Source organism: Sinohyriopsis cumingii, chromosome 18 (genome assembly GCF_028554795.1).
Source record: "Sinohyriopsis cumingii isolate HCF-2022 chromosome 18, ASM2855479v2, whole genome shotgun sequence".
Classification (NCBI taxonomy): domain Eukaryota; kingdom Metazoa; phylum Mollusca; class Bivalvia; order Unionida; family Unionidae; genus Sinohyriopsis; species Sinohyriopsis cumingii.
The window spans coordinates 55,069,647-55,097,470 of record NC_142978.1 but is presented as its reverse complement, the minus strand read 5'-3'; the positions used below and the strand labels follow the sequence as shown (position 1 = coordinate 55,097,470).

Sequence of the window (27,824 nt, the reverse complement as noted above, 5' to 3'; positions counted from 1 at the left end):
GATACAATTTCATATAACATGCGATACAGATTTAAATGTCTTGTTCTACAAGTGAATACAATATCACTTAATTAAGCATTCATTAGAGACGTCACTTTTTAAATAAATCTTCTATACGTGTTTTGAATGCCAAACAAGGAAACTCGATACAGAACGAGTATCACTGTTGATCACTCTTGCTAGTCGAGGTTGTCAGACTTATTTTATTTATCTTCCAAAAGGTTACTTTCTTCTATGATGCATCCAAAGTCAGATTTTCGAGAAATACCAAATGGCCACCTTCTCATTTCATGACATCTTTCATACTTAACTTTTTGAACTACAGCATTTCCATACGTCCTACATTGTACAGGTGTTGTAGATAATCTGGGAAGGATTCACAGTACATTTCAGGGATGCACTGACCTAGACTGTTCTCCAAGTGCGTTTGTCTTCTCTCAGCACAGATTCAGATGTTAACGTGTTTAAACAGCAATAACTAAGAATGATCGAAATTTACGTCAGCAGGTCAGCATATCTTCATTGGACACGGGAAGTAGGCACATCAAATAGTGCAGATAAATAAGTGCTTCTCTTTTTAATGTTAAGATCTTGAGACTTTTTAGATTTAGTTTGCTATGACCTTTTACGCGATATCCATTCCTTCATTGACAATGAAATTTGCAATACACTTCAAGATAATTATGCACGCCTTCATTGACAATGAAATTTACAATACACTTCAAGCTAATTACGCATGCCTTCATTAACAATGAAATTTGCAATACACTTCATTCATTGACAATGAAATTTGTAATACACTTCAAGATAATTATGCACGCCTTCATTAACAATGAAATTTGCAATACACTTCATGATGATTATCCATGCCTTCAGAGACTATGAAATTTGCAATACACTTCAAGCTAATTATGCACGCCTTCATTGACAATTAAATTTGTAATACACTTCAAGATAATTATGCACGCCTACATTGACAATGAAATTTGCAATACACTTCAAGCTAATTACGCATGCCTTCAGTGACTATGAAATTTGCAATACACTTCAAGATAATTATGCACGCCTTCATTGACAATGAAATTTGCAATACACTTCATGATGATTACCCATGCCTTCAGTGACAATGAAATTTGCAATACACTTCAAGATAATTATGCACGTCTTCATTGACAATGAAATTTGCAATACACTTCAAGCTAATTATGCACGCCTTCATTGACAATGAAATTTGCAATACACTTCATGATGATTATCCATGCCTTCAGTGACAATGAAATTTGCAATACACTTCAAGATAATTATGCATGCCTTCATTGACAATGAAATTTGTAATACACTTCAAGCTAATTATGCATGCCTTCATTGACAATGAAATTTGCAATACACTTCAAGATAATTATGCACACCTTCATTGACAATGAAATTTGCAATACACTGCATGATGATTATCCATGCCTTCAGTGACAATGAAATTTGCAATACACTTCATGATGATTATCCATGCCTTCAGTGACTATGAAATTTGCAATACACTTCAAGCTAATTACGCATGCCTTCATTGACAATGAAATTCGCAATGCACTTCAAGATGATTATGCATTCCTTCATTGATAATGAAATTTGGAATACACTTCATGATGATTATCCATGCCTTCAGTGACTATGAAATTTGCAATACACTTCAAGATAATTATGCACGCCTTCATTGACAATGAAATTTGCAATACACTTCAAGATAATTACGCATGCCTTCATTAACAATGAAATTTGTAATACTCTTCAAGATGAGTATGTCTTCCTTTGATCCTTGAATTTTACTGCCTAAGTAATAGGTTGAATTTTACTGCCTAAGTAATAGGTTGCTCTGCTCATTACACAAAGCTTAAGTTAATATAAAGATGTAAATCGTCGCTCCATAATATAGTATATAATTAGGAATGTTTACAATGTTAAGTTACTTCTATGTTTTTAAAGATGAGTAACAGAACAAGATAAACCCATCATTCAAATTTCCTAAATGTTCATTTATTTGAATTAAATAGAAAACGAAAGTGAAAGAATTAAAACTATCTTACAGTGGATGATTTCCAAGAATGTAATCCTAATAATGTACTCAAAAGTTCTCACTAATGTTGAAACTAAGGTATTCCAAACGAAGCTTCCTTGGTGCTTGTGTATTACCTTGAAATAATCCTTATGTTATTACTTCATTGTAATCTCGTGAATGAGGAAATTAATTAGCCAAATCCTTGAATATATTCACATAGTTGTCATAGTAAGGACTGTTGAAATCGAAGTTATCTACTCTGCTATATCCAATGAACATCCAAATCACAACTTTCTCTCTGACTCGTGCTAACGGATGAATAACTGGAAGAATAAAAATGATGATTCTAGATTCATTATGTTGTATCCGTTTGCATTTCAAATAAACATATCTGATTCATTTGTTTTCATTTGATATTTCAATTTTAGTTTGAAGCTAATAGGTCTGATCCGGGAGATCAAATTTTCAAGAGTTATTTACTAAATGGAATCATGTGAAAACATATTTTATAGGGAAATAAAGTAATGGCCATGAACGTGGAATAATGTAATCACTGAATGAAGTGTTGACTCGGAGAAAATAACCTTTTTCTATCACTCTCCTTCTCGTATGTTTATGCAGATAGGTATACATATTCATTCATATGTATGGGTGCATACATACATATGTATGTATGGATATTGGAATGCATATGTGGATGAGTATTAGTGTATATACATGGCCTCGTGTTTAATTTTGTACAAATGCTAATATTTTCATAGATATTGAAATGTTATCTTCAAGAATTTATTAAATACTATTTCTTTCTCTTTTAACTAGTTTTTCTCTTCTTTATTACCTTCTTTCCTTTTAGCTATCCCTTTTTATTGTATTGTGGTTGAGCTAATGTAATATATATATATATATATATATATATATATATATATATATATATATATATATATATATATATATATATATATATATTTGTATTGCATGTAAAACATAATTTCTTGTCGTTACTATGATATTATTATCATTATTACTATTATTATTAATAATATTATTATGATTATATTTTTATGATTATTATTATTATTATTACTATAAGGAATCCATGTATGTACCGTTATTATCATATCTATATGATGACGACTTATGAATCGTTTTTAGGACATGTATCATTATTTCTACTCTGGTGTCATACACATATTGTTATTTTATCACTCATTATATATATATATATATATATATATATATATATATATATATATATATATATATATATATATATATATATATATATATATATATATATATATATATATATATATATATATATATATATAATTTCCTTATGATGATAGATGATGACAGTTATTAGTATTACTCGTCATTATAATATACAGAGCTATTATCACATGATAACATATAACGGTATAATCACTCTTCATGATGACAGGTATCGGTATTATCACTCGTCATGATGACATACATCGTTATTATCACTCGTCACGATGACATGCAACGGTATTATCACTCGCCATGATGACATTATGTAGCGGTATTATCACTCGTCATAATGACATGTTACGGTATTATCACTCGTCATGATGACATGTAACGGTATTATCACTCGTCATGATGACATGTAACGGTATTATCACTCGTCATTATCACATGTATGTATCATTGTTATTTCTCGTTGTGAAAAAATACATGTATTATTTGTTATGATTTATAGAATGCATGTATCATTATTATTGCTCATTATGATGACATATATGCAATATTATTATTATTACTCGATCCTTCACAACATTGATAAAAAGCGTATAATTTCAATGATAGGAGTTCCTTTGTCATTACCAGTTAGTATTACTCGTCATTATAATATATAGAGCTATTATCACATGATAACATATAACGGTATAATCACTCATCATGTAGCGGTATTATCACTCGTCATAATGACATGTTACGGTATTATCACTCGTCATAATGACATGTTACGGTATTATCACTCGTCATGATGACATGTAACCGTATTATCACTCGTCATGATGACATGCAACGGTATTATCAAGACTGGTACGTGAATTTGATTAAAGTTAGGGAAAGGTGCGCAGAGCCGTCCTGACTCTATCTTCCAGGTCTGTCTCAGTCCAGTGTCTCGAGAGTGTCGAGACATCCGGAGACAGGACCGTATGCAGTGATGGTTATCTGTCCCTAATGCTCTGCTGGTCACAAAGCTCTTATCATCTGCTGTCACAGTTTGGCTATTAGAATGTATGCTGGTCACGAGCTCTTACAATATGCTTTCACAATCGGGCTATGAAAATATCTGCTCTTCCACCTGATCCACTCTGGGTAAGCCACAGGTAGTTCCATCTACTATTACTTACGTTAGCAGGCGGCGCCTGTCCTAACCCAAATATCAACATTCTAACTCCAGCCGGTAATTCTTGTTGTTGTTGTTGTTGCCGTGGGGTTTAACGCCATTCCTCAGCACACGATATGATATGTATGGCGGCCAGTATTAATGGTGGAGGGAAAACCCGGGAAACCCCCGGGAAGAACCACCGACCCACGAGAAGCTACTGGCAAGCTTTCTCACATACCCACATTGGCCGAATCCTAGACTCGAACCCACGCAGACAGAGGTGAGATGGCAGTGATCCGTAACGGAGAACGCTTTAGACCACTCGGCAACTCGGGGCCCTCCAGCCGGTAATATTAACAGATTTAAACATTGCGGAACGGATTTATTTTGTTGATTTAAAGTGTACAGTATGCAGGCCATCGCCTTTTGAGAAGGGATATCGTCCTCAGCATCAAAACGTGTCATCTGCGTACCAAAGGACACACGGAACGTTTGTCAAATATAGCTTGAACATCATTCTTTAAAATTTAAATAGCCAGTGAAGTTTTCCGTACCCATATGGTTTGCCTAGCACGTGGCAGTGTTTATATTTGTTGGTTTACATTGTTTTAACATCTGTATTTCTTCTCTTTGGATTAAGTGCAATTGCAAAAGAAATGGTCAGATTTTATTCAGGACTGGTATTTTCCCAATCAGAACCAGAGCCAGCTTTATTTTATATTTCGTCGTACGTAAATAAAACCTTGTAATAATAACGTATTATCAAAAGTGTGAGTTATTTTGTGAAATACTTGAATATTTACATTACATGATGCATGCTTCTAGATGAAAAATGCATTATAAAGAACAGACCAGTTGGATCATGTAACCTGCTACTTTTTAATAATCTCAGTCACTTTCTGACAGTAACTCTAATTATTATCCATACTTGACCTGGAAGTGCATCATTTTGCTTCACGCCTTTATGCCGATAAGCAGTTCAAACTTTAATCTTTCATCAGTTGCGTATGATTCGACTGACCTAAGTGCATCCCTTTTCATCAAAGTGTTAAGTACGTCTTTATGCATTTTATTCAGGTTTGATGTTGACGGAGAAAAGATGTGGCAAATTATTGCATGCATTACGCATGCGAGCCATGCTACGTATTTGCCGAGTAGACTAGACATTAATGTGTTCTCCAAATATAGAACGAAACCACATGGCGTTAGAGGTCAGCTTATAATTTAGTCTCAAGTACAAATCTTAATAAGACGGTCAATATCATTCATGGATGTGGCTTACCCTGTATCGGATATCCTTTTGATATCCTTTCCTGCATGCATCATTGTTGATACAAGTGCAAGTTGGAGATTAAGAACTCAACTATTCGTAACAAATTTCATGATTAATTGTCTAACCGCGTGCTTGCTAAAGACGCGCATAGATTCGCGTTCATAAACGTATTGGATTATATATGTCAGAATACACAAATTATTTGAATATAACAATGGCTGTATACAAGTAGGAAAGATTTCGTAGCGGAAGTCAGGACCATCACAATTATGGTATAATAACGATTGAGCTGAGATTCCAAAAGTTTTTGTTCTGCTTCTTCTGGTAGGCATTCATCCAATGCTAAAGTGTTAAACCAGGGTTTTCGCAACGTAATCTACATGTTGTAATTTCTGTAATCGAATTTCAGCCGTAATGTGTTCTTAATACAAGCAATTTGTTTTTTGAGATAGTGCCTGCAAATGTAGTTGTTTTTTGTGTGAGATACTCTTTAATGAACGTTATTGCATGCTATTAAGTTAATGGGCATAACATAACCTGATAGTGGCTCGTTCGACACCAATTATTATCAGCCTAGTTAAAATGCAGACACTATGGATTAATTGCATTTTCCTTCTGTTGAAAACAGACGAGGCAAACGGGGCGGAAATGAAAACAAATTAGAACGCCATCTGACAGCAACTGCCCGTAAATAATGTGCAAATAACATGATACACATTTGCCCTAGGTTCTAAAACATCTGTCGAAAAAAAACCCATATATTGTTAAGGAGTTGATTTGAGCAATTATGTGTTGATTTAGGTAATTTGATACACCTTATATATAAACATATCAGGTTTGTCAATATTGCTTTAGCAAATACAGCTACAGGTGTCCATGTTTCCAAGGTGATAAGAGAGTCAACAAAATAAATGTCACATACACACATATTACATACATACATGCATGCATACATACATACATGCATGCATACATACATATAAACATGCATGCTTACATACATATAAACATGCATGCATGCATGTATACATACATACATACATACATACATACATACATACAGACAGACAGACAGACATACATATATACATACATACTGTGATGTATAATTGATTTAGTTTATATTTGATTTAATTGAAGTGTTTGTTAAATTTTTTTTATATTCTATTACAAGCTATTATAATGTAACTTTATTTACTGGATTTGACATTTTCAACAAAATCAGTTAAGTTCTATTTGACTTGTTTTTCATAAACAACTAATAATATAATTTTTTTTTAATCTAATGCTGACCTAGTTCCTGACCTTTATTCAGAATCAGTAATGTTTAAAAAAAATTCTTTCTCAGTATAAGATTAATAAAGTGAAATCGAGGCCATGATGGGAGTACGTGATGTTAGGCATGTATAAAGCTTATATGTTGTTTTAGAATGGTGGTCATATGACCCTTATAAGGGAATTTGTTTTGCGTTTTAAATTAGTGAATAACTGTTTTGAATAGAGAATTTGGGGATTCGGGCTGCATGCCATCGACACTGAAAGGTATTTTGTTGTGATCGTTTTGAGGGAATTTTTTTTATTTTTTCAAACTGTTTAGATTCCAAGAGATTATTTTCCCCCGTTAATATTTGTGCTATAAATTATTTTTGGGGCAATGATAGTTTTCGAAATTTACATAGAATTGAAACACGGGAATATTATTTTCTGTGATTCAACAAAGAACTGTTGGCACATCAGTACGACGCTGACCACCGCATACGTCATCGCCTTCCATTTTGAATTTCATTGGGTTTCGAATTCAGTCTAATTAGGATTTTGTATTACTTGGACTTCTTTTTTTTAACCACTGTTTTATTCTTTGTTTTTTTTTGTTGATTTTATTCGTAGAACCGTAAGTTCTTTATCTCATTTTGACCTTGTGTTCTAGGGAAATAAATTATTTGTTAAATTTTACAAAGCTTGTTGTATTCACTCTTTTGTAAGAGCCTAAACGTAACAATACATGCATACATACATACATACATACATACATACATACATACATACATACATACATACATACAAATTTACATAAAAAACTGATGGCGGTATGGCTCATCGATTTCTAGGTCAGTATCAAATATATTTCAGCATCAGCATCAAGTTAAAGTAAACTAGGTAAAACAGCATTTACTCCTGAAGAAACAATAATGCAAAGTTTTGTAACCTCAACTGGGTACCATTTTTTTTTGTCTTTTTGTTTTTGTTTTTGTTGTTGTTCTTGTCTTAGTTTTGCATGTGCCTTTGAAAAAGACTCATTAGAGTCGAAAGTACTCAGGCTTGTTAGATAATAGCTTTGCACTGTTCCTTGTCAGATAATTGTGTGTATATATATGAATGGATGGATGGATGGATGGATAGAGGGATGGATGGATGGATGGATGAATGGATGGATGTATGGATGGATGGATGGATGGATATATATATATATATATATATATATATATATATATATATATATATATATATATATATATATATATATATATATATATATATAGATAGATAGATAGATAGATGATTTGAAGGAATAAATATAGGTCCATCAATTGTGCTGCAAATGATATTTTTTTACTTGAAACTCGTAATAAGTCATAGGAAAAGGGAATCTAGCAGTTGTTTTACTAATCCTAACTGAAACATGTTTTACTTGAAAATGAATTTTTCAGCAGGAACGGGTAATTGGGGGAAGGGGTATGACATCATCAGAGGAAGTGGAACGAAACCAAAATCATCCGGGTCAGGTTTGGTGTCGGTGTGTAGCTAAGCAACACAATTCATCATTAGCAAAATCTTTTGAAGTCATGCTTTACTTTTTCAATTACATACACCAATAACATGTTGAATACAGTTTCATCACCGGAAGAGTTAACAAGTGGCAGTGTAATGGTGTCCGATATAGAATAATATATATTGATTTCATATAGTTCTAGTTCATGCGTGTTCCTATTTGCGAGGGAAGGGTAGTACAGACTCACTGCTTTAGAATTATTGTTTTTATTTGCAAATGCTAATATATTCACGAAGTCTTACTTGAATATGCCAGTAACAATCATACTAGTCTCTGATCCATATCAAATACAGGTCCAGTAACAGACTAAGCCCAAATACATATCAAATACAGGGCCAGTAACATAATCAGCCCAGATACATGTCAAATACAGGGCCAGTAACAGACTAAGCCCAAATACATATCAAATACAGGGCCAGTAACATAATCAGCCCAGATACATGTCAAATACAGGACCAGTAAGAGACAGCCCAAATACATATCAAATACATGGCCAGCAACAGACTAAGCCCAGAATCATGTCAAATACAGGGCCAGTAACATAATCAGCCCAAATACTTATCAAATACAGGGCCAGTAACATAATCAGCCCAAATACGTGTCAAATAAAATGCCAGTAACATAATCAGCCCAGATACATGTCAAATACAGGGCCAGTAACATAATCAGCCCAGATGCATGTCAAATACAGGACCAGTAGGAGACTTAGCTCAAATACATATCAAATACAGTGCCAGTAACATAATCAGCCCAGAATCATATCAAATACAGGGCCAGTAACATAATCAGCCCAGATACATGTCAAATACAGGGCCAGTAATATAATCAGCCCAGATGCATGTCAAATACAGGACCAGTAAGAGACTAAGCCCAGAATCATGTCAAATACAGGGCCAGTAACATAATCAGCCCAAATACATGTCAAATAAAACGCCAGTAACATAATCAGCCCAGATATATGTCAATTACAGGGCCAGTAACATAATCAGCCCAGATGCATGTCAAATACAGGGCCAGTAAGAGACAGCCCAAATGCATATCAAATACAGTGCCAGTAACATACTCAACCCAGATACATGTCATATGCACGTCCAGTTACTCAGGCCAGATACATTAGGTGAAATTCTAAGTTTTCGTATTAAATGACTCTTAAGTATAGAAGCAAATTTTTAAAAACTTTATGAGCTGTTTATCTTAATTGGATTGTGTAATTATTGTGCGTTGCATCACAATTTATGGGAGCAGATAAATACCGTCGTCACCCACTAGTATGTTTGAAATAAAAAACAAACAAAACAAGAAAACACGTTAATAAAAGCAACTAATGCAGCTTAATCCAGGTATTGTTTCCAGTTGTAAAAATATCCTTGATGTCAATCATTTCATGGGATTCAACAAGAAATTTCTCTGAAAGCTAAGAACATTAATGAATAAAAATATATACTCTGTTGAATATATGAACGTAGCTTTATGCAGTATATATACATATAGTTGGAGGAATAATTCGTATGGATGCATTGCCCTATTGGCATATGTATAACGGGAGGAAGGGAGGAATACTTAGTAAAGATACGAGAGGCAGCTGTCATGAAACAATTTTATTAGTCTGCGCGCATAACTTGGCTTCAAGAGTTTTTCAATACGTTGTGGTTTTAATGAAGACTGCAAGGCATTAAATTGCATCACATAATATAGCATTTTCTTACTATTGCAGTCAACAGATACTTGCATGATGGCGTTGCTTTCGAATTTGTTCTATATTTAGGTCTTGTCATTCTCGCTGTTTGTCTCAGGAAAATAATATGGATGCGGGAGTACTGCAAAATAAAATTTTAAAAAATTACTGATCAGTTGGTGTTGATTTCAGATGGCCCGTATTGCAACAGAACTGTAGATATCGTTGGAGGATGCTGGGATGACACACCTGCCGGAAGCGTTGCTGTCATCCAGTGTCCTGCGATTCCTGGATATAACACGAAAGGTAGAAATTGAGGTTTATAAAAATTCTTTTTCTTCAGTTATGTTTCTCCCATTCATACAGTTAGAAATGAAACAAAACAAGTAGAGTGTATCCTAATTTTTTAATACGTGAAATTTCATGCCCGAAATTTGTTTTGTTTTACGTTTCGATATGTCTTCGATCAGTGTTTAAGTGATGGCTAGGATTGTGTTGATAGTACCTACTGTAAAACACACACACACACACACACACACATATCTCTATCTATCTATCTATCTATCTATCTATATAAATATAAACAAATATATATATATATATATATATATATATATATATATATATATATATATATATATATATATATATATATATATATATATATATATATATATATATATATATAAAGAGAGAGAGAGAGATATGTGTGTGTGTCTGTGTGTCTGTATGTGTGTGTACTAACATATATATCATAGATGCAGGCAGATACATAAATGCGCATATATGCATTTTTATCACATGCTGATAAAATATATGTTGAATATTTCTCCAGCTCAAGCCCACAAGCAATGCACCATAAACGGTACCTGGTATGTTACTGCAGTCGGAAGAGAGTGGGCCAATTATAGCTTATGTCTTGCCCAACAGAAGGTGAGTGGGCTACTGTATTAATGGCCGATATTGCTCATTTGTTTGCAAAATGAAATGTACATTTATGGACAGTGTTATTGTCAACATGTAAAATCCTCAAATGTTTCCTCTCTATCATTTGAGAATCTCAAAGGAGGAGTACAACACCAACATATAAAGACAGAACGAGCAAATATCAAATGATATTCAGCGGGTGGGTTTGGTCATGCAGGCGCTTCTTTGTAAACTTGAGTGAAAATAAGCTATATAAAAGCTTAGTGCAAAAGGTTAATCCCCAGTTCCCATCGCCAAATCAGTTAAAATTGTTAGGCAGTTAATCAGGTGTCGCAAGTCTCATGTCAAACAGGTCACGTAATGTACTAGAGAAAGCAAATCAATCAGATTTCGATGAACAGCTTATTTGATAGAGGACATCCAAGTTTAGTCTTTCATAGGGGATAGCCAAGTTCAGGCTTTTTATGAGGACAGCCAAGTTTAGGCTTTCCTATGGGACAGCCAAGCTTGGTCTTTCCTAGAAGAGAGACTAGTTCTGACTTTCCAGTCCATACAAATATGCCCGTTTTTCAGTGAGCTATCGTCGTTTTTTGAGGAATAAAATAAAATTCCCACTGTATTCCTCGTATCTACTCATATGATCTTTAAGAAAGCTATAATATACCACAGAGCGAGGGAATTATTTAAAATGGTTTGTTGTTTGAAATGCAAATATATTAGTGGTGATAGTTTCCGGTCTGCCACATATTCAATGAGCAAAAATCTTACACTTTCATATTCAGTTATATAAGTGATTTCCATATATTATGGAAGATATAGAAAGATTTTCTTATATTTTATTCAATCTCACTTAAACTCGTCAATAGATTCCTTTCATTGCTTCCTTTCCTTGTTCAGTTGTAATCATTTTCGGTATCTAGTTGTATTCTCTAAGTCCTTTGATTCGTCGCAATTGTCGAGTTCATTTTTTTTCTGTGCAGTTCACTGTCTCAGGCAAAGAAAAAGACTGCTTACCACATTAAATACCCTAGTACATCACTTAAGTATATGATCATTTGGCTAAAAGATAGACAAGTTTGAACCTTCTGTAAGCTGGATGTACTTATTATCTACAAGTCAAAATGCGTGAACTCACCAGAAACAATTGATGCATAATAATCGGGTCCAAGTCATTATCAACTTCGCTAACCAAGGTTACACTATGTTAACCCTTTCTATAACTCATCGGTTCTAGCAGATATTTTAGTACTTTGTCCTTGCGACATCTATTAGATTTCATGATTTGCCTCCCTTAGTATGTAAAGCCAACCAACCAATAGCGAGTAACAGCGGTGCATTGTACATCGGCCAAAAATCGTAGAGGCAAGTGACTTCAAAAGGATACTTTGAAATTTTCATATCGAAAGTAAGACTATGTACAAGAGAAAAACATTACAGATGTATCTGAGTGAAACGTATTTTACAAACACAGACTGGCAGTGGATAATTGCTTATTTATGAGTCTTTTCGAGTTTTGTTCTCCCATTGTCTCGATGTAGGAACAGTGTTCAAATTTGGACAACTTAATTTTGATTGGATGCGGTGGCCTGCCGCCGCATGACATGAAATTCACAGACCCGAATTTTAAAAAAAATATCTGCTCGATCCGCCAAGATGTAGATAGGGTTATCATATCGGAATTTTAGCTAGCAAAGATGGGTCAGCACGACGGACTTGATCACTATTGGAAACTGCTATTCAAACTAAAGTTACTATTGAGCTGATTAGAATTATAACAACAATCAGGTAAACGTCTTTATATCTTCTCGATTCCTATTTCCTCACACAGGTTCCGTTAAATTTGTATGTTTGACTCTGTCTTTTATGCCACGTCAGAACAATAGGGGCTAGCTAACTGAAGGTTAGGTTCGAAATGTTACATGAAATTAAAAAAAAACTGTGGACGATAAACCATTTCAAATAACAACAAGAACAAGAACAACAAGATAAATGCTAACACGTAAAGATATAAATTTTGTAAAATGTGTAAAAAATGTAATATGAACGCAAAACACATTCTCGAGTATGTTTCATTAGGCCCGCGGACAAGATCGGACAACTAAAACTCCGAGGGCCCACGACGGTTATGGAGCCCACCGTCGAATAGAAAGCATTTTTTTGTTGTAATTCATTGTGGCCTACTGGAGAATATTTCCTAAAGCCCACAAATCCTATCCGCGGCCGTGCGTTTCATCATGTGGCGAAAACGGCCATGACGGTTGCTATGTCTCAACCTAAGATAATGACATGCCGTATGACATAGATTACTCGGACATCAATTACTCGAATACACCATATCGAATATACGGTGTCTAATACATTGCATCAACATTTGGAATTATTTAATCTCTGTGTGAATAAGTATCATGTATTATTAGAAAATATGTGGAACTTAAATCGATGTGTATGTTCCAATTCTAGCTACTGGAATTTTTACTTTAATTACAAAATAATCGGATATGGCAATTAATAGATTAAAATTTGCTTTGAAGTTGATATGCTTTGCATCCTAAATATATATCTTCCTCATCGTACATTCAGTATTTACTTCCTCATAGTACATTCAGTATTTAAATATTAGGTATCCATAATCGGTTCTAAATTTCAATTGCACGACATATGTTTTTTAAAACGGCTGTACATACTTGCAATCCAAATATACCAGGCGTTATTTTTTTACCAGCTCAATGATATTAAATTTGAAAACGTGATATAAAGTATTAGCATAGGTAAGAGTTAATGACTGGACTTGGACTTTAATATTTAAAGATAAACGAATTAAAAATTATTTGTGACATTTTATCATGGTGAGACAAAAATAATTGATAACATTTTATCATGGTGGGACAAAATGATTCGTGGCGTTTTATCATGATTGGACAAAACGGATTATGACATTTTATTATGGTGGGACAAACATGAATAATGGCATTGTATCATTGTGGGTAAAAATATGATTGGTGACGTTACATCATGGTGGAACAAATTATTAGTGATATTTTATAATGGTGAGACTAAAAAGAATGAGGACATTTTATCATGGTGGGACAAAATGCTTTGTGACATTGTATCACGATGGGACAAAAATGATTGATGACATTTTATCATGCTGGGACAAAATGACTGTTAACATTTATCACGATGGGACAAAAATGATTGGTGACATTTTGTCATGGCGAGACAAAAATGAATGATGATTTGTTATCATGGTGGGACAAACATGAATGGTGGCATTTTATCATGGTGGGACAAACATGATTGGTAACATTTATTCTGATGGGACAAAAATGATTGGTGACATTTATCCTGATTGGAGAAAAATGATTGGTGACATTTTTACCATAATGAGACAAAAATAATTGATGACATTTTATCATGTAGGGACAAAAGAGATTGATGACATGTTATCATAGCGGGAGATGAATATGCTTTTTCATGAGTAATTACTTCATGTAAATTATGAAGTGCGATTACACACTGGTACTGTATCCACAGCTGTTTTCAAAATGGACATCTTCAGACAAATAGTTAATGTAATCTAAATAGGTTAACCATCTGGAAACTATTATTAATAACACGTTTTTATTATCTGCTTGCAGGAAGAAGATAACAGGAGGGATATCTTTATTTATGTCGTCGGTTTTAGTCTGTCACTCCTGATGCTTGCAATCTCTCTATTTATCTTTTTTAGATTCAAGTGAGTCTCCGTTGATAACAATCATTTCACATCGTCCACAGCTCAGTATATCTGTCTTTCCGTCTGCCTGCCCCTGTGTGTCTCCCTGTCTCTTTCCCTCTCTGTCTGTGTATATATCTGTGTCTCTGTCTATCTGTATGTGTCTGTCTGTCTGTGTCTGTTGGTTTGTCTGTATGTCTTTCTCTGGATAGATGATGGCAAAACTCAGGCTAATTAAACAAGATAAAAACAGAGATAAGTACGATGAAACAACCCTGTGTTATATATATATATATATATATATATATATATATATATATATATATATATATATATATATATATATATATATATATATATATATATATATGAGTGTGTGTGTGTGTTTGTGTTTGCTTTGTGGCCAAATCTGTATTAATATTTCTCACCCATGCGAGAGAGAAATCTTTCTGTTTTGCTAAACTTACTTTTATTATCTCAGTCTAGTCATCTCAGACCAATCGTCTCAGTCAAGGTGTCCACGCGCTCAGAAATACTTTTAAACAAAAACAACAAATATATAACAAAAACACAGTAACTTAAGGTCAATCCATCTTTGAGAATAAACCATACAAAAACATTTCGAGAGAGACAAAGACACACGCATACGATGTCGAGCTTTTGTTATTATGCTAGTTGGTTCCATAAAGCATGGTCAATTGTATCCTATATGCAGGCCTAGCTCATGTTCAGGTCAGCGTCATTAAAAGAAGCTAAAGCTGCCTAACTAGTTTTAAATAATTCGTGTGAAACAAATTATATACTGTTAGCTACCTGTAATGACACTGAACCTAAAATTTACTATGTTACAGATAGGATAAAATTTTCAATGCTATGTGAAATGACATATGACCGAAAACACTGATCCATGCACATAGACTATAGACCTATACACTTCATAGCCTCCAAACGCTCTTAACAACTACATAAACTTAGTAACAGCCAGAAAGGGTTTATGTCAAACACGCTTTATTCTACTTTTGTTAAGCATCTCAATTATGTCCCATTTGAATCAAAACTATACTTACAATATTTAATGACAAATAATGCACATACCATCCAGAAGGAATCAGTTTTCCGTCAACACATTATTCGATAAGCAAATTTCACTGTATCACTTGCCATATTTCCAAGACATAAAAATAAGTTTTCAAAGAATCAGTGAACTTGAAAGTTTAGCACATGATTATCCGCTAGGGTCCGTATTTGGAGGGTCTTTTATACACGGGGGTAATTTTGCAATCAATATTCAGGACAAAACAAGTATGTCACAAGCAGTTTCACCTCCTCCAAAGAAAAAGAGAGTTATATACGATAGTGACACATATCACTAACTACCCCTGAATGACCCAAGCACGGACACTCATTCTACATATAACTTTTCGTTATAATTAATAGCCAATAAAGCTACAACATAGGTGTGAGCCCAGTATCGTTTGATTATTTACAATATATAAGTTTCTAAATTGGAACTGATGAAAATGAAACATTTTCTTATAATACATATTAACTATTTATTGGCAATTTCATTTAACATCCATATATTAAATGTGATAACACGTCAATGCTATGCAACGTGTTATGTTATTTGTTTCGTTCACGCATGAAAACTGTGTACTTCGGAAGACACGGTCACACCACAATCCTCATAAACATATTTGTATTAATGCACCGCATGTAAAGATTTGCGCGTGAACTATATTGCAAAAGTGAGGAGTTCCTTTTGGTTTTAAAAGAAATTATTGGGTGAGAAAGAGGATCTACGTTGGGTTTTGGACCGAGACCTTGAGATCCCAGTCGCGGGGTTACATTATATTTCTCCTCCCTCGGCAAGCCTCGTGGGGAGACAAATATCGTAACCCCTTGCCTGGGATTTCCTTGTCTCGGTCCAAACCCCAACGTGTGTGTGTATATATATATATATACGTTTGCTTTGTGGCCAAAAATACGTCACAGCCTATCTACATATTTATGATTATATATAGTCATTTAATGACTACTACCGATCTCTAACGTAACTATCTCATAACAGGAGGCTAAATATTAAAATTGATTCATAAACCAACACTATTAATAGTATCTAATAATATAAAAATATATTCTGATTGATTACAAATCATCCATTGTGAAGCGAAAATAGTAATTTTCGCTGACATGTAAGCTATGGAAAAGCACCCAAAAGTTTCCTCGTGTGTATAAGGCGCTATATAATATTTATATATCGTGCTGGAAAAAGAGAAGAAATTATGAGACGGGCTTTCAGAAATCAATGACAAGGTAATTCACAACTCACCAGACGTAAACAAGATTTTAAAAAATTATCCAGCGAACGATGAAATATGTCACTTTAATGTTCTTTCAGGCAGTTGAGATGTGACAGAATAACCATCCACAAAAACCTGTTCATCTCTTACGTTTTCACTGGGCTGTCATGGCTGCCGTACTATTTTCTTGTTTCTCTGGATGGACCTACACAGTTAGAGAATCCGGTGTGTATAACTTTGTCTCTGTTCAGGTTTAAACGCTTAAGGTTGAACTATGATTATGATCCTTGTACGTCGATCTGTCTGTACGGAAGTTCAAAACAGCTTTTAAGGTAAACTATGTTCCATGAAAACAAATATTGACACACCAAGTGTCCAAATTATAATTGGTATCCATATATATTCAAACAAATATTGACACACCAGTGTCCACATTATAATTGGTATCCATATATATTCAAACAAATATTGACACACCAGTGTCCACATTATAATTGGTATCTATATATATTCAAACAAATATTGACACACCAGTGTCCACATTATAATTGGTATCCGTGTATATTCAAACAAATATTGACACACCAGTGTCCACATTTTAATTGGTATCCATATATATTCAAACAAATATTGACACACCAGTGTCCACATTATAATTGGTATCCATATATATTCAAACAAATATTGACACACCAGTGTCCACATTTTAATTGGTATCCATATATATTCAAACAAATTATTGAAACTGAATCAATAAATAAATGGCAGAATTGTAATCCTACGTTGTTTTGAATGTTATGTACTTGACAGAGAGAGAGAGAGAGAAAGAGAGAGAGATGGATGGATATATATATATAGATAGATGGATGGATAGATGGATGGATGGATGGATAGATGGATGGATGGGTACATAGAGATAGAGCTAGGTAGCGATAGAGCTAGGTATATATATATATATATATATATATATATATATATATATATATATATATATATAGAGAGAGAGAGAGAGAGAGAGAGAGAGAGAGAGAGAGAGAGTTCGATACAGATATATTGATCGAGAGATAGATAGATAGATGGATGGATGGATGGATAGTTATGTGGGTAGGTGAGTGGATGGATGGATGAATATATAGATACATGATTGTTATATAAATATATATAAAGATAATTATCGTGTTGTTGTTCGCTATATTTACCTGACCTATTATAATGTTGACACCATTTGACAATGTGACTACAATGTGAACCACAGACTTTGCAGAAATATTACGTGATAAATGAACTGCATACCTTGCAGCAATACCACATAAAAAGAGAAAGACATACCTTGCAAATACACCACATGACAACAGCTACATTCCCATCATACAAGGGATAAAGAGTTCATGCCCAGCTGGTTTCAGGAACAAAAGCTCTTGAACAATTATTCGTGTTCGGTAAGATTTTCCACTCTGGATTAGACTAAAAATACGTTTCATATTTTTTTTTACACCCTATCATTGCCTGTTACATTAATGCATCCACAACGCTTCTTGAAACTATTTAGTTAAGTCTAATATGTTTATGTTTTGTAGTTTAGTAGTCATATCTGCGGCACCTGTTTCATTTGTCTCCTAAAATACTCAAAAGTCCATTTGATGACACTAGTATTACCGATCGCTAACTTGACTATAGGTCATATTTTCTCGACGTTCGGATCGCATTGCCAGGTATATGAAAAATGACAAAGTGCGCCATCTCAGAACAAATGGATATCGGAAACGTTATCCACAGGTAATAACATTAAAAATAGTTCTCATTTGTCACCATACGAAAAACAGACCAATAAGATTTTCAATCGTTGTCACAGTTATTCTTTAAATTTTCCATGACGACTGATGACATAAAGGCACTTCTCTTTTTCCAAATAGATTCAACGCGTTCATTATTAAAAATGGATGGAATGTATTATGATCAGGTACCAAAATGTATCGAACTTATTTATAGACAGCATTAAGCACGAGAAGGGTTCTAAAGAAAGATTATTTCAAGGACATTAAAGCCTTTTTCTATTTAATGCCCCGTACCGTGTGACGACCAGAGATTAGTTCTTAGCGGTTAAGGTTAGTGATTACACAAACTGAATCAATTGTTTTGTTTGGGTTTTGTGAGCAACTGTGTCTCTTTGGCTAGAGAGTCGGACTTGCGACCGGAAGGACGCAGGTTCGATTCCACCCATCGTATAAGTCAGTGTGTACCCCAGATCATGTAATTACACATTTCCATAGACTGAATGGATTTTCAAACTTTCAGCTCTGGTGTCAAGTACTATTCGTAGCGACCCAGTATTTCACAGCCTGTAACTTTCTGTGGATGTTCTGCGAGGGGCTGTACCTTAACACTATCATGGTGTATGCCTTCAACTCCGGGAAAGTTCTCATTTTTTCCTGTTACGTGATTGGATGGTGTAAGTATGAAAGCGCACGAATAAATCAAATTGTTGTAACACACACACAAACACACACACACACACACACATTAAAAATAATACCCCGGATAGACATACCAGTATTGCTGGTATATCAAATTGTTTTGGCCACGGTGCGTACATACGCATCTAATTGTGATGTTATCAGTACATTACTGCTTTAATACTCTCTACATCGGTGGACTATTTCCTCGTTTTTGTAATAGAAGAGAAGAACGAGGAAAGATAATAATCCCCATTTTATAATGAATTAAACATGTTACACTATTTTGTAAAAGTTCCATCTGCTTTTCCTGTTATGTCAACCTCACGGCGTAATATACCTGGAAATCTGTAGAGTTTAAAACATGAGCTGGATGAAAACCATAAACTTGAACTTTCGGTACGTAACCTCGAGAAACAAGATTCCTAAAAATGTACACGTGTACTTTCCACGGTATCTGTCTAAAGTGTCACACGATACAAGTGACACACAGTAGCAACAGCCGTTGGAGAGGAGTAGGCCGAACAGTGAATTCCTACGATCATTTGTGCTATATTTTTATTATTATTTTTGTTGTTTGGTGGGGACATACTTATGTGTATTTCTGTGTGGTATAAATAGAATATATTATTTAAGCTGTATGTTTGACATATCACATCTTGCATAACCAGCTGAGTTTAGCTTTACTCACTTTTCGTATGGTCAGTATCAAGGGTGCCTAATGTAGTTTTTCTCGTGTTAGTACTTCCAGATTATGATACTAGGTGGGTGTAGCTATTCTCATGTTCATCGTCTAGGATGCCTAATGCAGATTTACTCCTGTTAGTACTCGTATTAGTACTTCCAGCCAAAGATACTCGGTAGGTGTAGCTATGCTCATGCTCGTATGTTTAGTGTCTAGGATGCCTAGTGTACTTTTACTATTGTTAGTACTTCTAACCTACAATACCAGGTAGTATACACATGCTAAAATTCTTATTTTCATTATCTCGGATGACTAGTGTAGTTGTTCTCGTGTTAATACTTCCAGAGTATGATACTATGTTGGTGTAACTTTGCTCATGTTCGTATTTTCATTATCTAGGATGCCTAGTGTAGTTTTAATCATGGTAGCATTATCAAACAGGGGTGCCAAGCCTAGTCGTAATAATATTAGTGCTTCCAGAGATACCTAGTAACCAAATTGACAAAGCTGGAACAATATGCAGGGGAAGGTTTACAGTTCACTAAGTTTTCATTGTCTTCCATGAAACAGGCATTATTCTAATGGATGATTTATATGAAATATAAAATTAGTCTTGCCTGAGTGTATTAGGTACATGCCATTATCTTGTGTTCTAATTTTAATCTTGGCTTCATTAGCGTCAAGTACGACAATTTAATTTTCTCATTTAAAAACGGCTACTTATGTATAAAGTGCTTAATGGTGAATACGAGTTTTAACTGGTTTTGTTTTGTCTCTCTTATTTTATTTTGCATTAAAAAAATAACTTTCTGAGTTTCCTTTTTTACAGTTAAACTGAGAAGCATTTGCACTCAATATATGTTTTACTTTTATTTTATTTTATGATCTTAAGACATTGAGATCTTCGTCGTCAAATGGAATGCATGTAAACTGCCTTACATATATATACCTTTTGTAACTCCTGGTACACGATTTTATTTAACTTTCGTAATTTTTATTCATGGTTGTAAACTGTATCGAATATCTTTTGTGATAAATTTTTTTACGTGACCTGACTCTGGTAGGATCGTAAATTGAATAGGATCTAAAAATAGATGTTACGTATGTGATGACAATAATTATTATATTGTATATATGGTTCTTATAATCAAATTTATTCATTCCAAGTTTAATTGAATCGTTTTACGATTTGTTCAATTATAATTTGAGATGAATTAATTATTTTAATTTATAATTACAATTGCAAATTGCTCATTGGCGTTTGGGACTAAAACACTACTTTGTGATTATTGTGAATTCATTCAAAAAGGCATTCTGGATGATATCATTGTGATGCATCGAAACTGTTGATATATCAACCTATTCAAGACTACTGGTGCAATAGCTCATTGGAATTCTTCGGAACGCTTCTGACATGTACTCAACACACTATTTTTCTGCGCTTGTGATACACGTTTATGATTATTAGGGATTAGTTTTATAATGGTATAAGTTCTTTTTAATTTCATATTTTATTAAAGTAAAATAAATTACTTGTTGAATGCTACTAAATATACTGGTGATGCTGTTTAATACCACATGTTAGCAGATATACGAAAACAGTTGCTAGTCAGATATCAATCTTAAGATCCCTGTTTTCATTAATTATGTTTCTTCACTATTTTCTTACAGTATTTCCTCTGGTTCTTACGGGTATATATGCAGGAGTTCGTGGAAGCACCGATTCGGAAATGGAGACAATAGAGTACGTATTTTACCCGTTTTTACATCAATGCCTTGAACATAACTAACTGACAAACAATCAGATTCCCAAAGCCCTGGAGATTTTGTACGGACAGATTTGAAAAACGCATCAACTGGGATATAGACATAGCAGCTCCAATCAAAATTCAACAGTTGGAACAGCTGACTCACGGTCTGCTGTAAAAATGTATGATAACATATTTTTGCGCAGAGTATGGGATATGATTTTCCAGTAGGAGTCCAACCATTACGTCATTTCATTATAGTTCACAGTAGTAGTGAATAGGGATAATATAGGGTCTATGGGACTGACCATTAAAAATACCCCTGGGACACTATAGGGTCTATGTAAATTTAACATGGACAAAACCCTGGGATACTATAGGGTCTATGGGAATTGACATGGACAAAAACCCTGGGACTATATAGGGTCTATGTAAATTTAACATGGACAAAAAACCCTGGGACTGTATAGCGTCTATCTAAAATTGAAACAGGGAGGGGTCTCTATTTTTTATAAAAAATAAAAAAAATAAAAAAAGGGGTAGGCAATTGAAAGTCTATCTCTTTTCAAGAAATGTGGGTGGCCCTGAAAAGGGCCTTTGGTTTTCTTCTTCTAATTTCTTCTATTTCTCCACCAGCTTCTTTTTTTCTGTCCTACACTTTTTCCTCTTCTTTTCTTCCTCCTTTTTCTTCTTTTTCTCTTCTTTCTGCTTCTCCTCCTCTTCTTTCTTCTCTTCTCATTTTCTTCTTCTTTTTCAATTTTTCGTTCCATGCTCTCATCCTTATCCTTTCCTCTTCAGCCTCCTTCTCCTCCTTTATTTCTTTTAACAGATCACTGATGATGTCCTTTAGTTTTCTTAAATTGTTGATCTCCATCTTCACTCGATGGGGACTATAAGAATAGTGATCCTCGTTTAGGTTAACCAACATTTGCTCCATCATGCCCAAATTGTCCAGGACATCTTGCAATTTTTTTCATTTTATCAAGGTAGTTCGAAGCCGTCTTCTTTTTATTCTTTGTAGAATGGTGTGAACGACGAATACCGTGGGTTCTTATAGTTAAAGCGCGGACGTGATGGAAAACATCCCCCTAAAGCCCAAAAATATTACCTAGATCATCACTTAAAACGCGCGGACGTGAAGGAAAACATCCTCTACTTTTCTCATCTCATATTATCTACTATCCACATACGTGAAGCAGCAATAAACAAACCCAAATTTACTATCCACACGAACCAACTTAAGCTCTTACAAAACGCAATTATCTACTATCCACACGAACTTACGTTAGCGCTTACAAACACAAACACATACACTCACACTAGGAAAAAAAGAGTTAGTGTTTATATTCACACTACTCTACATACACACAATGGCAAATGGATTACTATTTCTTTTCTAAAGGTTTGGGTAGCCCTGAAAAGGGCTGTTTGTTTTGAACTCCAGGGCACCTGGTTAATAATGGCACCTTCCAGGCCTGGCAACACACACGCATCTTCTACTCCAGTCTCCTTTTACTTTTTTTGTTGGGAGCGCAGAGGCGGAATGACTGGCTTCAGAATCCCAATCTTCTGTCTCTGGGATTCTGAAATTTCCTTCTTGTGTCTGTGGTACAGCCATTCTTCTCTCCTTTTCCTCCTCTTCTTTTATTCTTCTCTCCTCCTCTTCTTTTTTTCTTCTCTCCTCCTCTTTCATCCTTCCCTCTTCGACGATGGCCTCTGCGGCCAGTTCATTTAGTATGAGCCTGGCATATTCCAGGTGCACATGAAGTTCCGACAGTTTCGCTAGCCTTCTGCTCATTCTCTAGTGTTGATCAATCAACAAGGGTAGCTAGACTGCCGAGCGATTTTTAATTTATACAAAAAGCGCGGACGTGAAGGAAAACATCCCCCTGAAACAAAATTTATATTACCTAGGTCATAACCAAACAACGCGCGGACCTAAAAGAAACACTCACTGACTTTTTATACTACCTATAACTATTCTAAAAAATTTCATTAAACAAATAATATACTATCCACACACGTAAAGCAGTCAAATCAAACCCAAAGCATACTATCCACTCACGTCAAACAGCAAAAAACATTATCATAATCTACTATCCACAAAAACTTACTTGAGCGCTTACAATCACTCACGCACATAAACACATACAATCACACCAGAAAAGAGTGAGTGTTTATATTCACACTACTCTACATACATACATTGGCAAATCGATTGTGATTTCTTTTCTAGAGTATTGGGTAGCCCTGAAAAGGGCTGTCTTTTGTGTCCGAAGTTGAAGCTAGGGCGATCTTTTATATTCTAAGAATGCGACGTCCTCTGACGATAGACTTTCTGACGATAGGTCTGCTTTTTCGGAAAGAGAAGAAGAACTCTTTGGTGTCGATACGACAATCGACAAAGCCTCTGTCAGGTTCAGGTTGCTGCAGCTGTTGCTGTTGCTGTTCTCTCTCTGCTGTTTCTGAAGTCTGTACTTCTCTGTCCATTCTTCTTTCTCCCTGTTAATTTCTTCTCTGAAGAGCTCTTCTATCAGGTCTTCAGTGACTTTTAACATTCTCACATTCTCTATCTCTTCTGGCTTCGGTATCAGACTGTGTCTGACCCTATGCAAATTCATGTAGGCTTCGTTTTGCTTAGCTAGTCTGGAGCACATCTTCGTAGGAGGATGAGTCAACAATGGATGATTAGACTGGAGGCTACCCCGGCTTTAAAGTCAAAGCGCGGACGTAAAGGAAAACATCCCTACACGGTTTTCGAGCCGGAACGTTCAATGAGTGTCATGAGAGGGATAGTAAGAAGTCAAAGAGCATGAATCAAGATTCCTATAGCCAAACAAACCACAAAGGCATTTTGTTCAAAACACAATTTATATTCAAAATCACTTAACACTAACAAACAACTATAACATTTTTAACAATAACCCAACAATTTAACATCAAGCATTTTTTTTCTAATCACAAACATTTTTTCAACTAACACATTATTTTGGACGGGGCTGACAACGTTGTGAATGAAATTGTGATTTCCACTGTTGGAAGTCATTAGGCCATTGATGGACACTACGTTTCCTAGCTTGAGACAAAAGACCAGTATAATGGTCACAAAACCATCGATCTACTTTCACATCGTTTCTAGAAGAAGAACGAGGATCAAATTGAGCCACTAAATGTTCTAAGAAATAGCCCCGACTACGATGATGCAGAAAATACACACAATATTGTCCGCACACCAAGGAATCTGTGCCTTGTAATTTCACATTATTGAATCGGGTGGTCTGAGCATTTCTTCTCATAAAGTTAATGATATCGTCTTCCAAAGGAGGCAATCCATACTAATCGAAATATTCCACACATCCTTCTTGAGGAAAGTAGACGGCTACCCAGTGGGTTCCTGGGAGATGACTGTCGTCCGTGTTGATCACATAAGCTTGATGGTCTTGAGGTTTGCGATAAGGGAGTTCATCTTTAGCACAGACGACAGGGTTCCAAGAAGCCGTGTACGAGCTGTGGTTCAAAAGGTAATAAAGTTCCCAGGTATCCATTGATTTGTGTGGTTTTCTTCTTCTTCTTCACAGGTAATAATAAGTGATCAATTCGATCCTGACTTTTTGCTTGAAAATGTCTGACAAATAACCGTTTCTTCGCTTCGTCTCCCCACTCTGATTCAGGAGAGCTTCGATACGATGGATCTCTTGAGTGGTTAATGGTGGACAAGAGTGTTCACGCAAGTCTTTATACCACTGATGTAATACGACTTCGTCTGAGATGAGACTCCAAGCTTCGTCCAGATACTCGTCCAATTTTTCTTCTTGACTCAACATCAGGCATTTATCGTGTTGAATCTGACTGGGATGATCGTTTTGACATCCATAGCAATCTTGCTTGATCAATTCCGTCATTTTTTCGACCAAGTGTTTGGCAAAACAGGAGACTAAATGGGCTTCTTGTTCTGGCCATCTTGACTTCATCATGATAACTTCTTCTTCCACAGTCTCCTCACATTCCAAAGTTTCTCCACTAGGTAAAGAGGGATAACAGTCTTCCATAGCTTCTAATAATCTAGAATGACTTCTCTCAAACTGTTGATTTCTATCGTATTATCAAATTCTGCATACAGGATGACGTTCACCGTATCTGATAGATTTGTAGTAAACTGAATTTCCACACGAATCTGGCCGGATTTTATAGGGTGGAAATGTCCCTCGTCGCTGCCTTGGTCTGGAGTGAAATCAAAAGCCCACAAAGCAAAGCCTCCTACATTATCGTCGTACGTAATGCCGTGACTGGTGTTAGTTCCTAACTGTCCGGTGGCTTCGTACAGAGACAAGTACGACCTCAAGTAATTCTTCTTGTCAAAGTCAGGTTCAAAAGGTCGGGTACACAAGGTCTTGCCGTCGCAACTGACTTCGATCTTGGACACGCCAAAGGGTCGAATGTGGAAAGGATTTTTATCGACAGCTCCGTTGAAAGCTGCATTCTCGACGATACCAAGGATTAAACGTTTGGGTAACTGTCCTTGGAACAGATGATCTTCGATCATGGATCGCTGTCCAGCGGGAATGGTGAACGTTTTCACTTCTACGCGTCGTATGGGATACTTAGCGGTCGTTCTGCTCAAGGTCTGACTGATGTCGTTACCCACTTTAGGTAACACTTCCACGAGTCCTACGTAGAGCCTGGCTTCCTCGATGACAGTTTTGCAAGCGGCATTACCTATCAAATGGAAAGCGGCATTGCTACGATTCAGTCTCAGGCGAACATTCACCCCATTCAGGAAATACTTTTCTTGCAACCACATGTCCAAATGTAAACGATCCATCAGTTCTAAACTACGACTTAGTGCAATTTTCTTTCTTCGTTCTACAAATCCCTCATTGTGTTCTTTCTTTTCATCAAGTTCGAATATTTCAAACTGGTTCGCATCGTCAGCTTCCCATACCACACAGGCATTGAGATGAGTGTTTTTGGCGTCTATTCCGTACGTCAAGAGATTTTCCAGGTAGGCACGATAAGGGTAAGTATCCATGCTGCTACTGACTAGTTTGTTATTCAAGTACAAGTCCACTCCACTGAACAAGAAATGCATGAAATTGTTGACGGGAGCTATTACCTCATCACTTTTTATGACTGTATTGTCATCTTGGATAACTTTGACTTTCAGGTGCAAGTAACTGCTATTCAGATCGATGTAATCTTAGGGCTGTCCTTTGATTTCAATCTCGATGGGAGCGGAGGCTGTCAAAGAGGAGACGGGATGAAATTCCACCCATTGGGATTCTTGCATTGTCATCATGGTGGGTGGCATGGCAAACAGATCCAGTTCCGACTTGGAACAAGCGCAAGATTCTCGGTGCATCATTTTTTTCTATGTCTCAATAATCGAAAACGTCTAAGTCTCGAACGGTTCTTCTTTTCTTTGTCTTTCTAGCTTAAGACGTGTGAAGTCTGGTAAAAGGGTGTTTTCTTCGTCGTCTCTTTCTACCTTGTCCTTGCTGAATGCCTGACTCGGTAGCGTGCATAGCATTTATAGGTGTCTCTCGTCGGCCCAAAAGGTATTTACCCGTTTGCAACAAGACATTTTTGCCTGCCCTCAAGAAAGCTTCTTTGGGGTTGTGTTTGTCGATGATGACATTTTGGAGAAATTCTTTACCGTGTGTCAATGCCGCATCTTTCCAGGCGTGCAATCCGCGTGTCACCATCGGTTTCAACACCGGGGCCACCGAACGAAAAACCGATTTTAGCATATCTCCTAAACCGTGTCCTCGCCGTCGAGCAACCCCTCGGTACACTGGATACATGA

The 27,824-nt window shown here is 35.5% G+C and overlaps 1 protein-coding gene across 1 annotated transcript in view; it reads left to right on the top strand.

Moving 5' to 3' along the window:
- The window catches only part of LOC149776684 (calcitonin receptor-like), an 81,354-nt gene that overhangs the window by 19,483 nt on the left and 34,047 nt on the right, over nt 1–27,824 (top strand). Inside the window, exons 3-8 of the mRNA XM_089941218.1 lie at nt 10,383–10,496; nt 11,026–11,123; nt 14,756–14,853; nt 17,234–17,360; nt 19,431–19,584; nt 21,945–22,017. Of these exons, the coding sequence (XP_089797344.1) occupies nt 10,383–10,496; nt 11,026–11,123; nt 14,756–14,853; nt 17,234–17,360; nt 19,431–19,584; nt 21,945–22,017 (664 nt within the window). The remainder of the gene's footprint in view (nt 1–10,382; nt 10,497–11,025; nt 11,124–14,755; nt 14,854–17,233; nt 17,361–19,430; nt 19,585–21,944; nt 22,018–27,824) is intronic.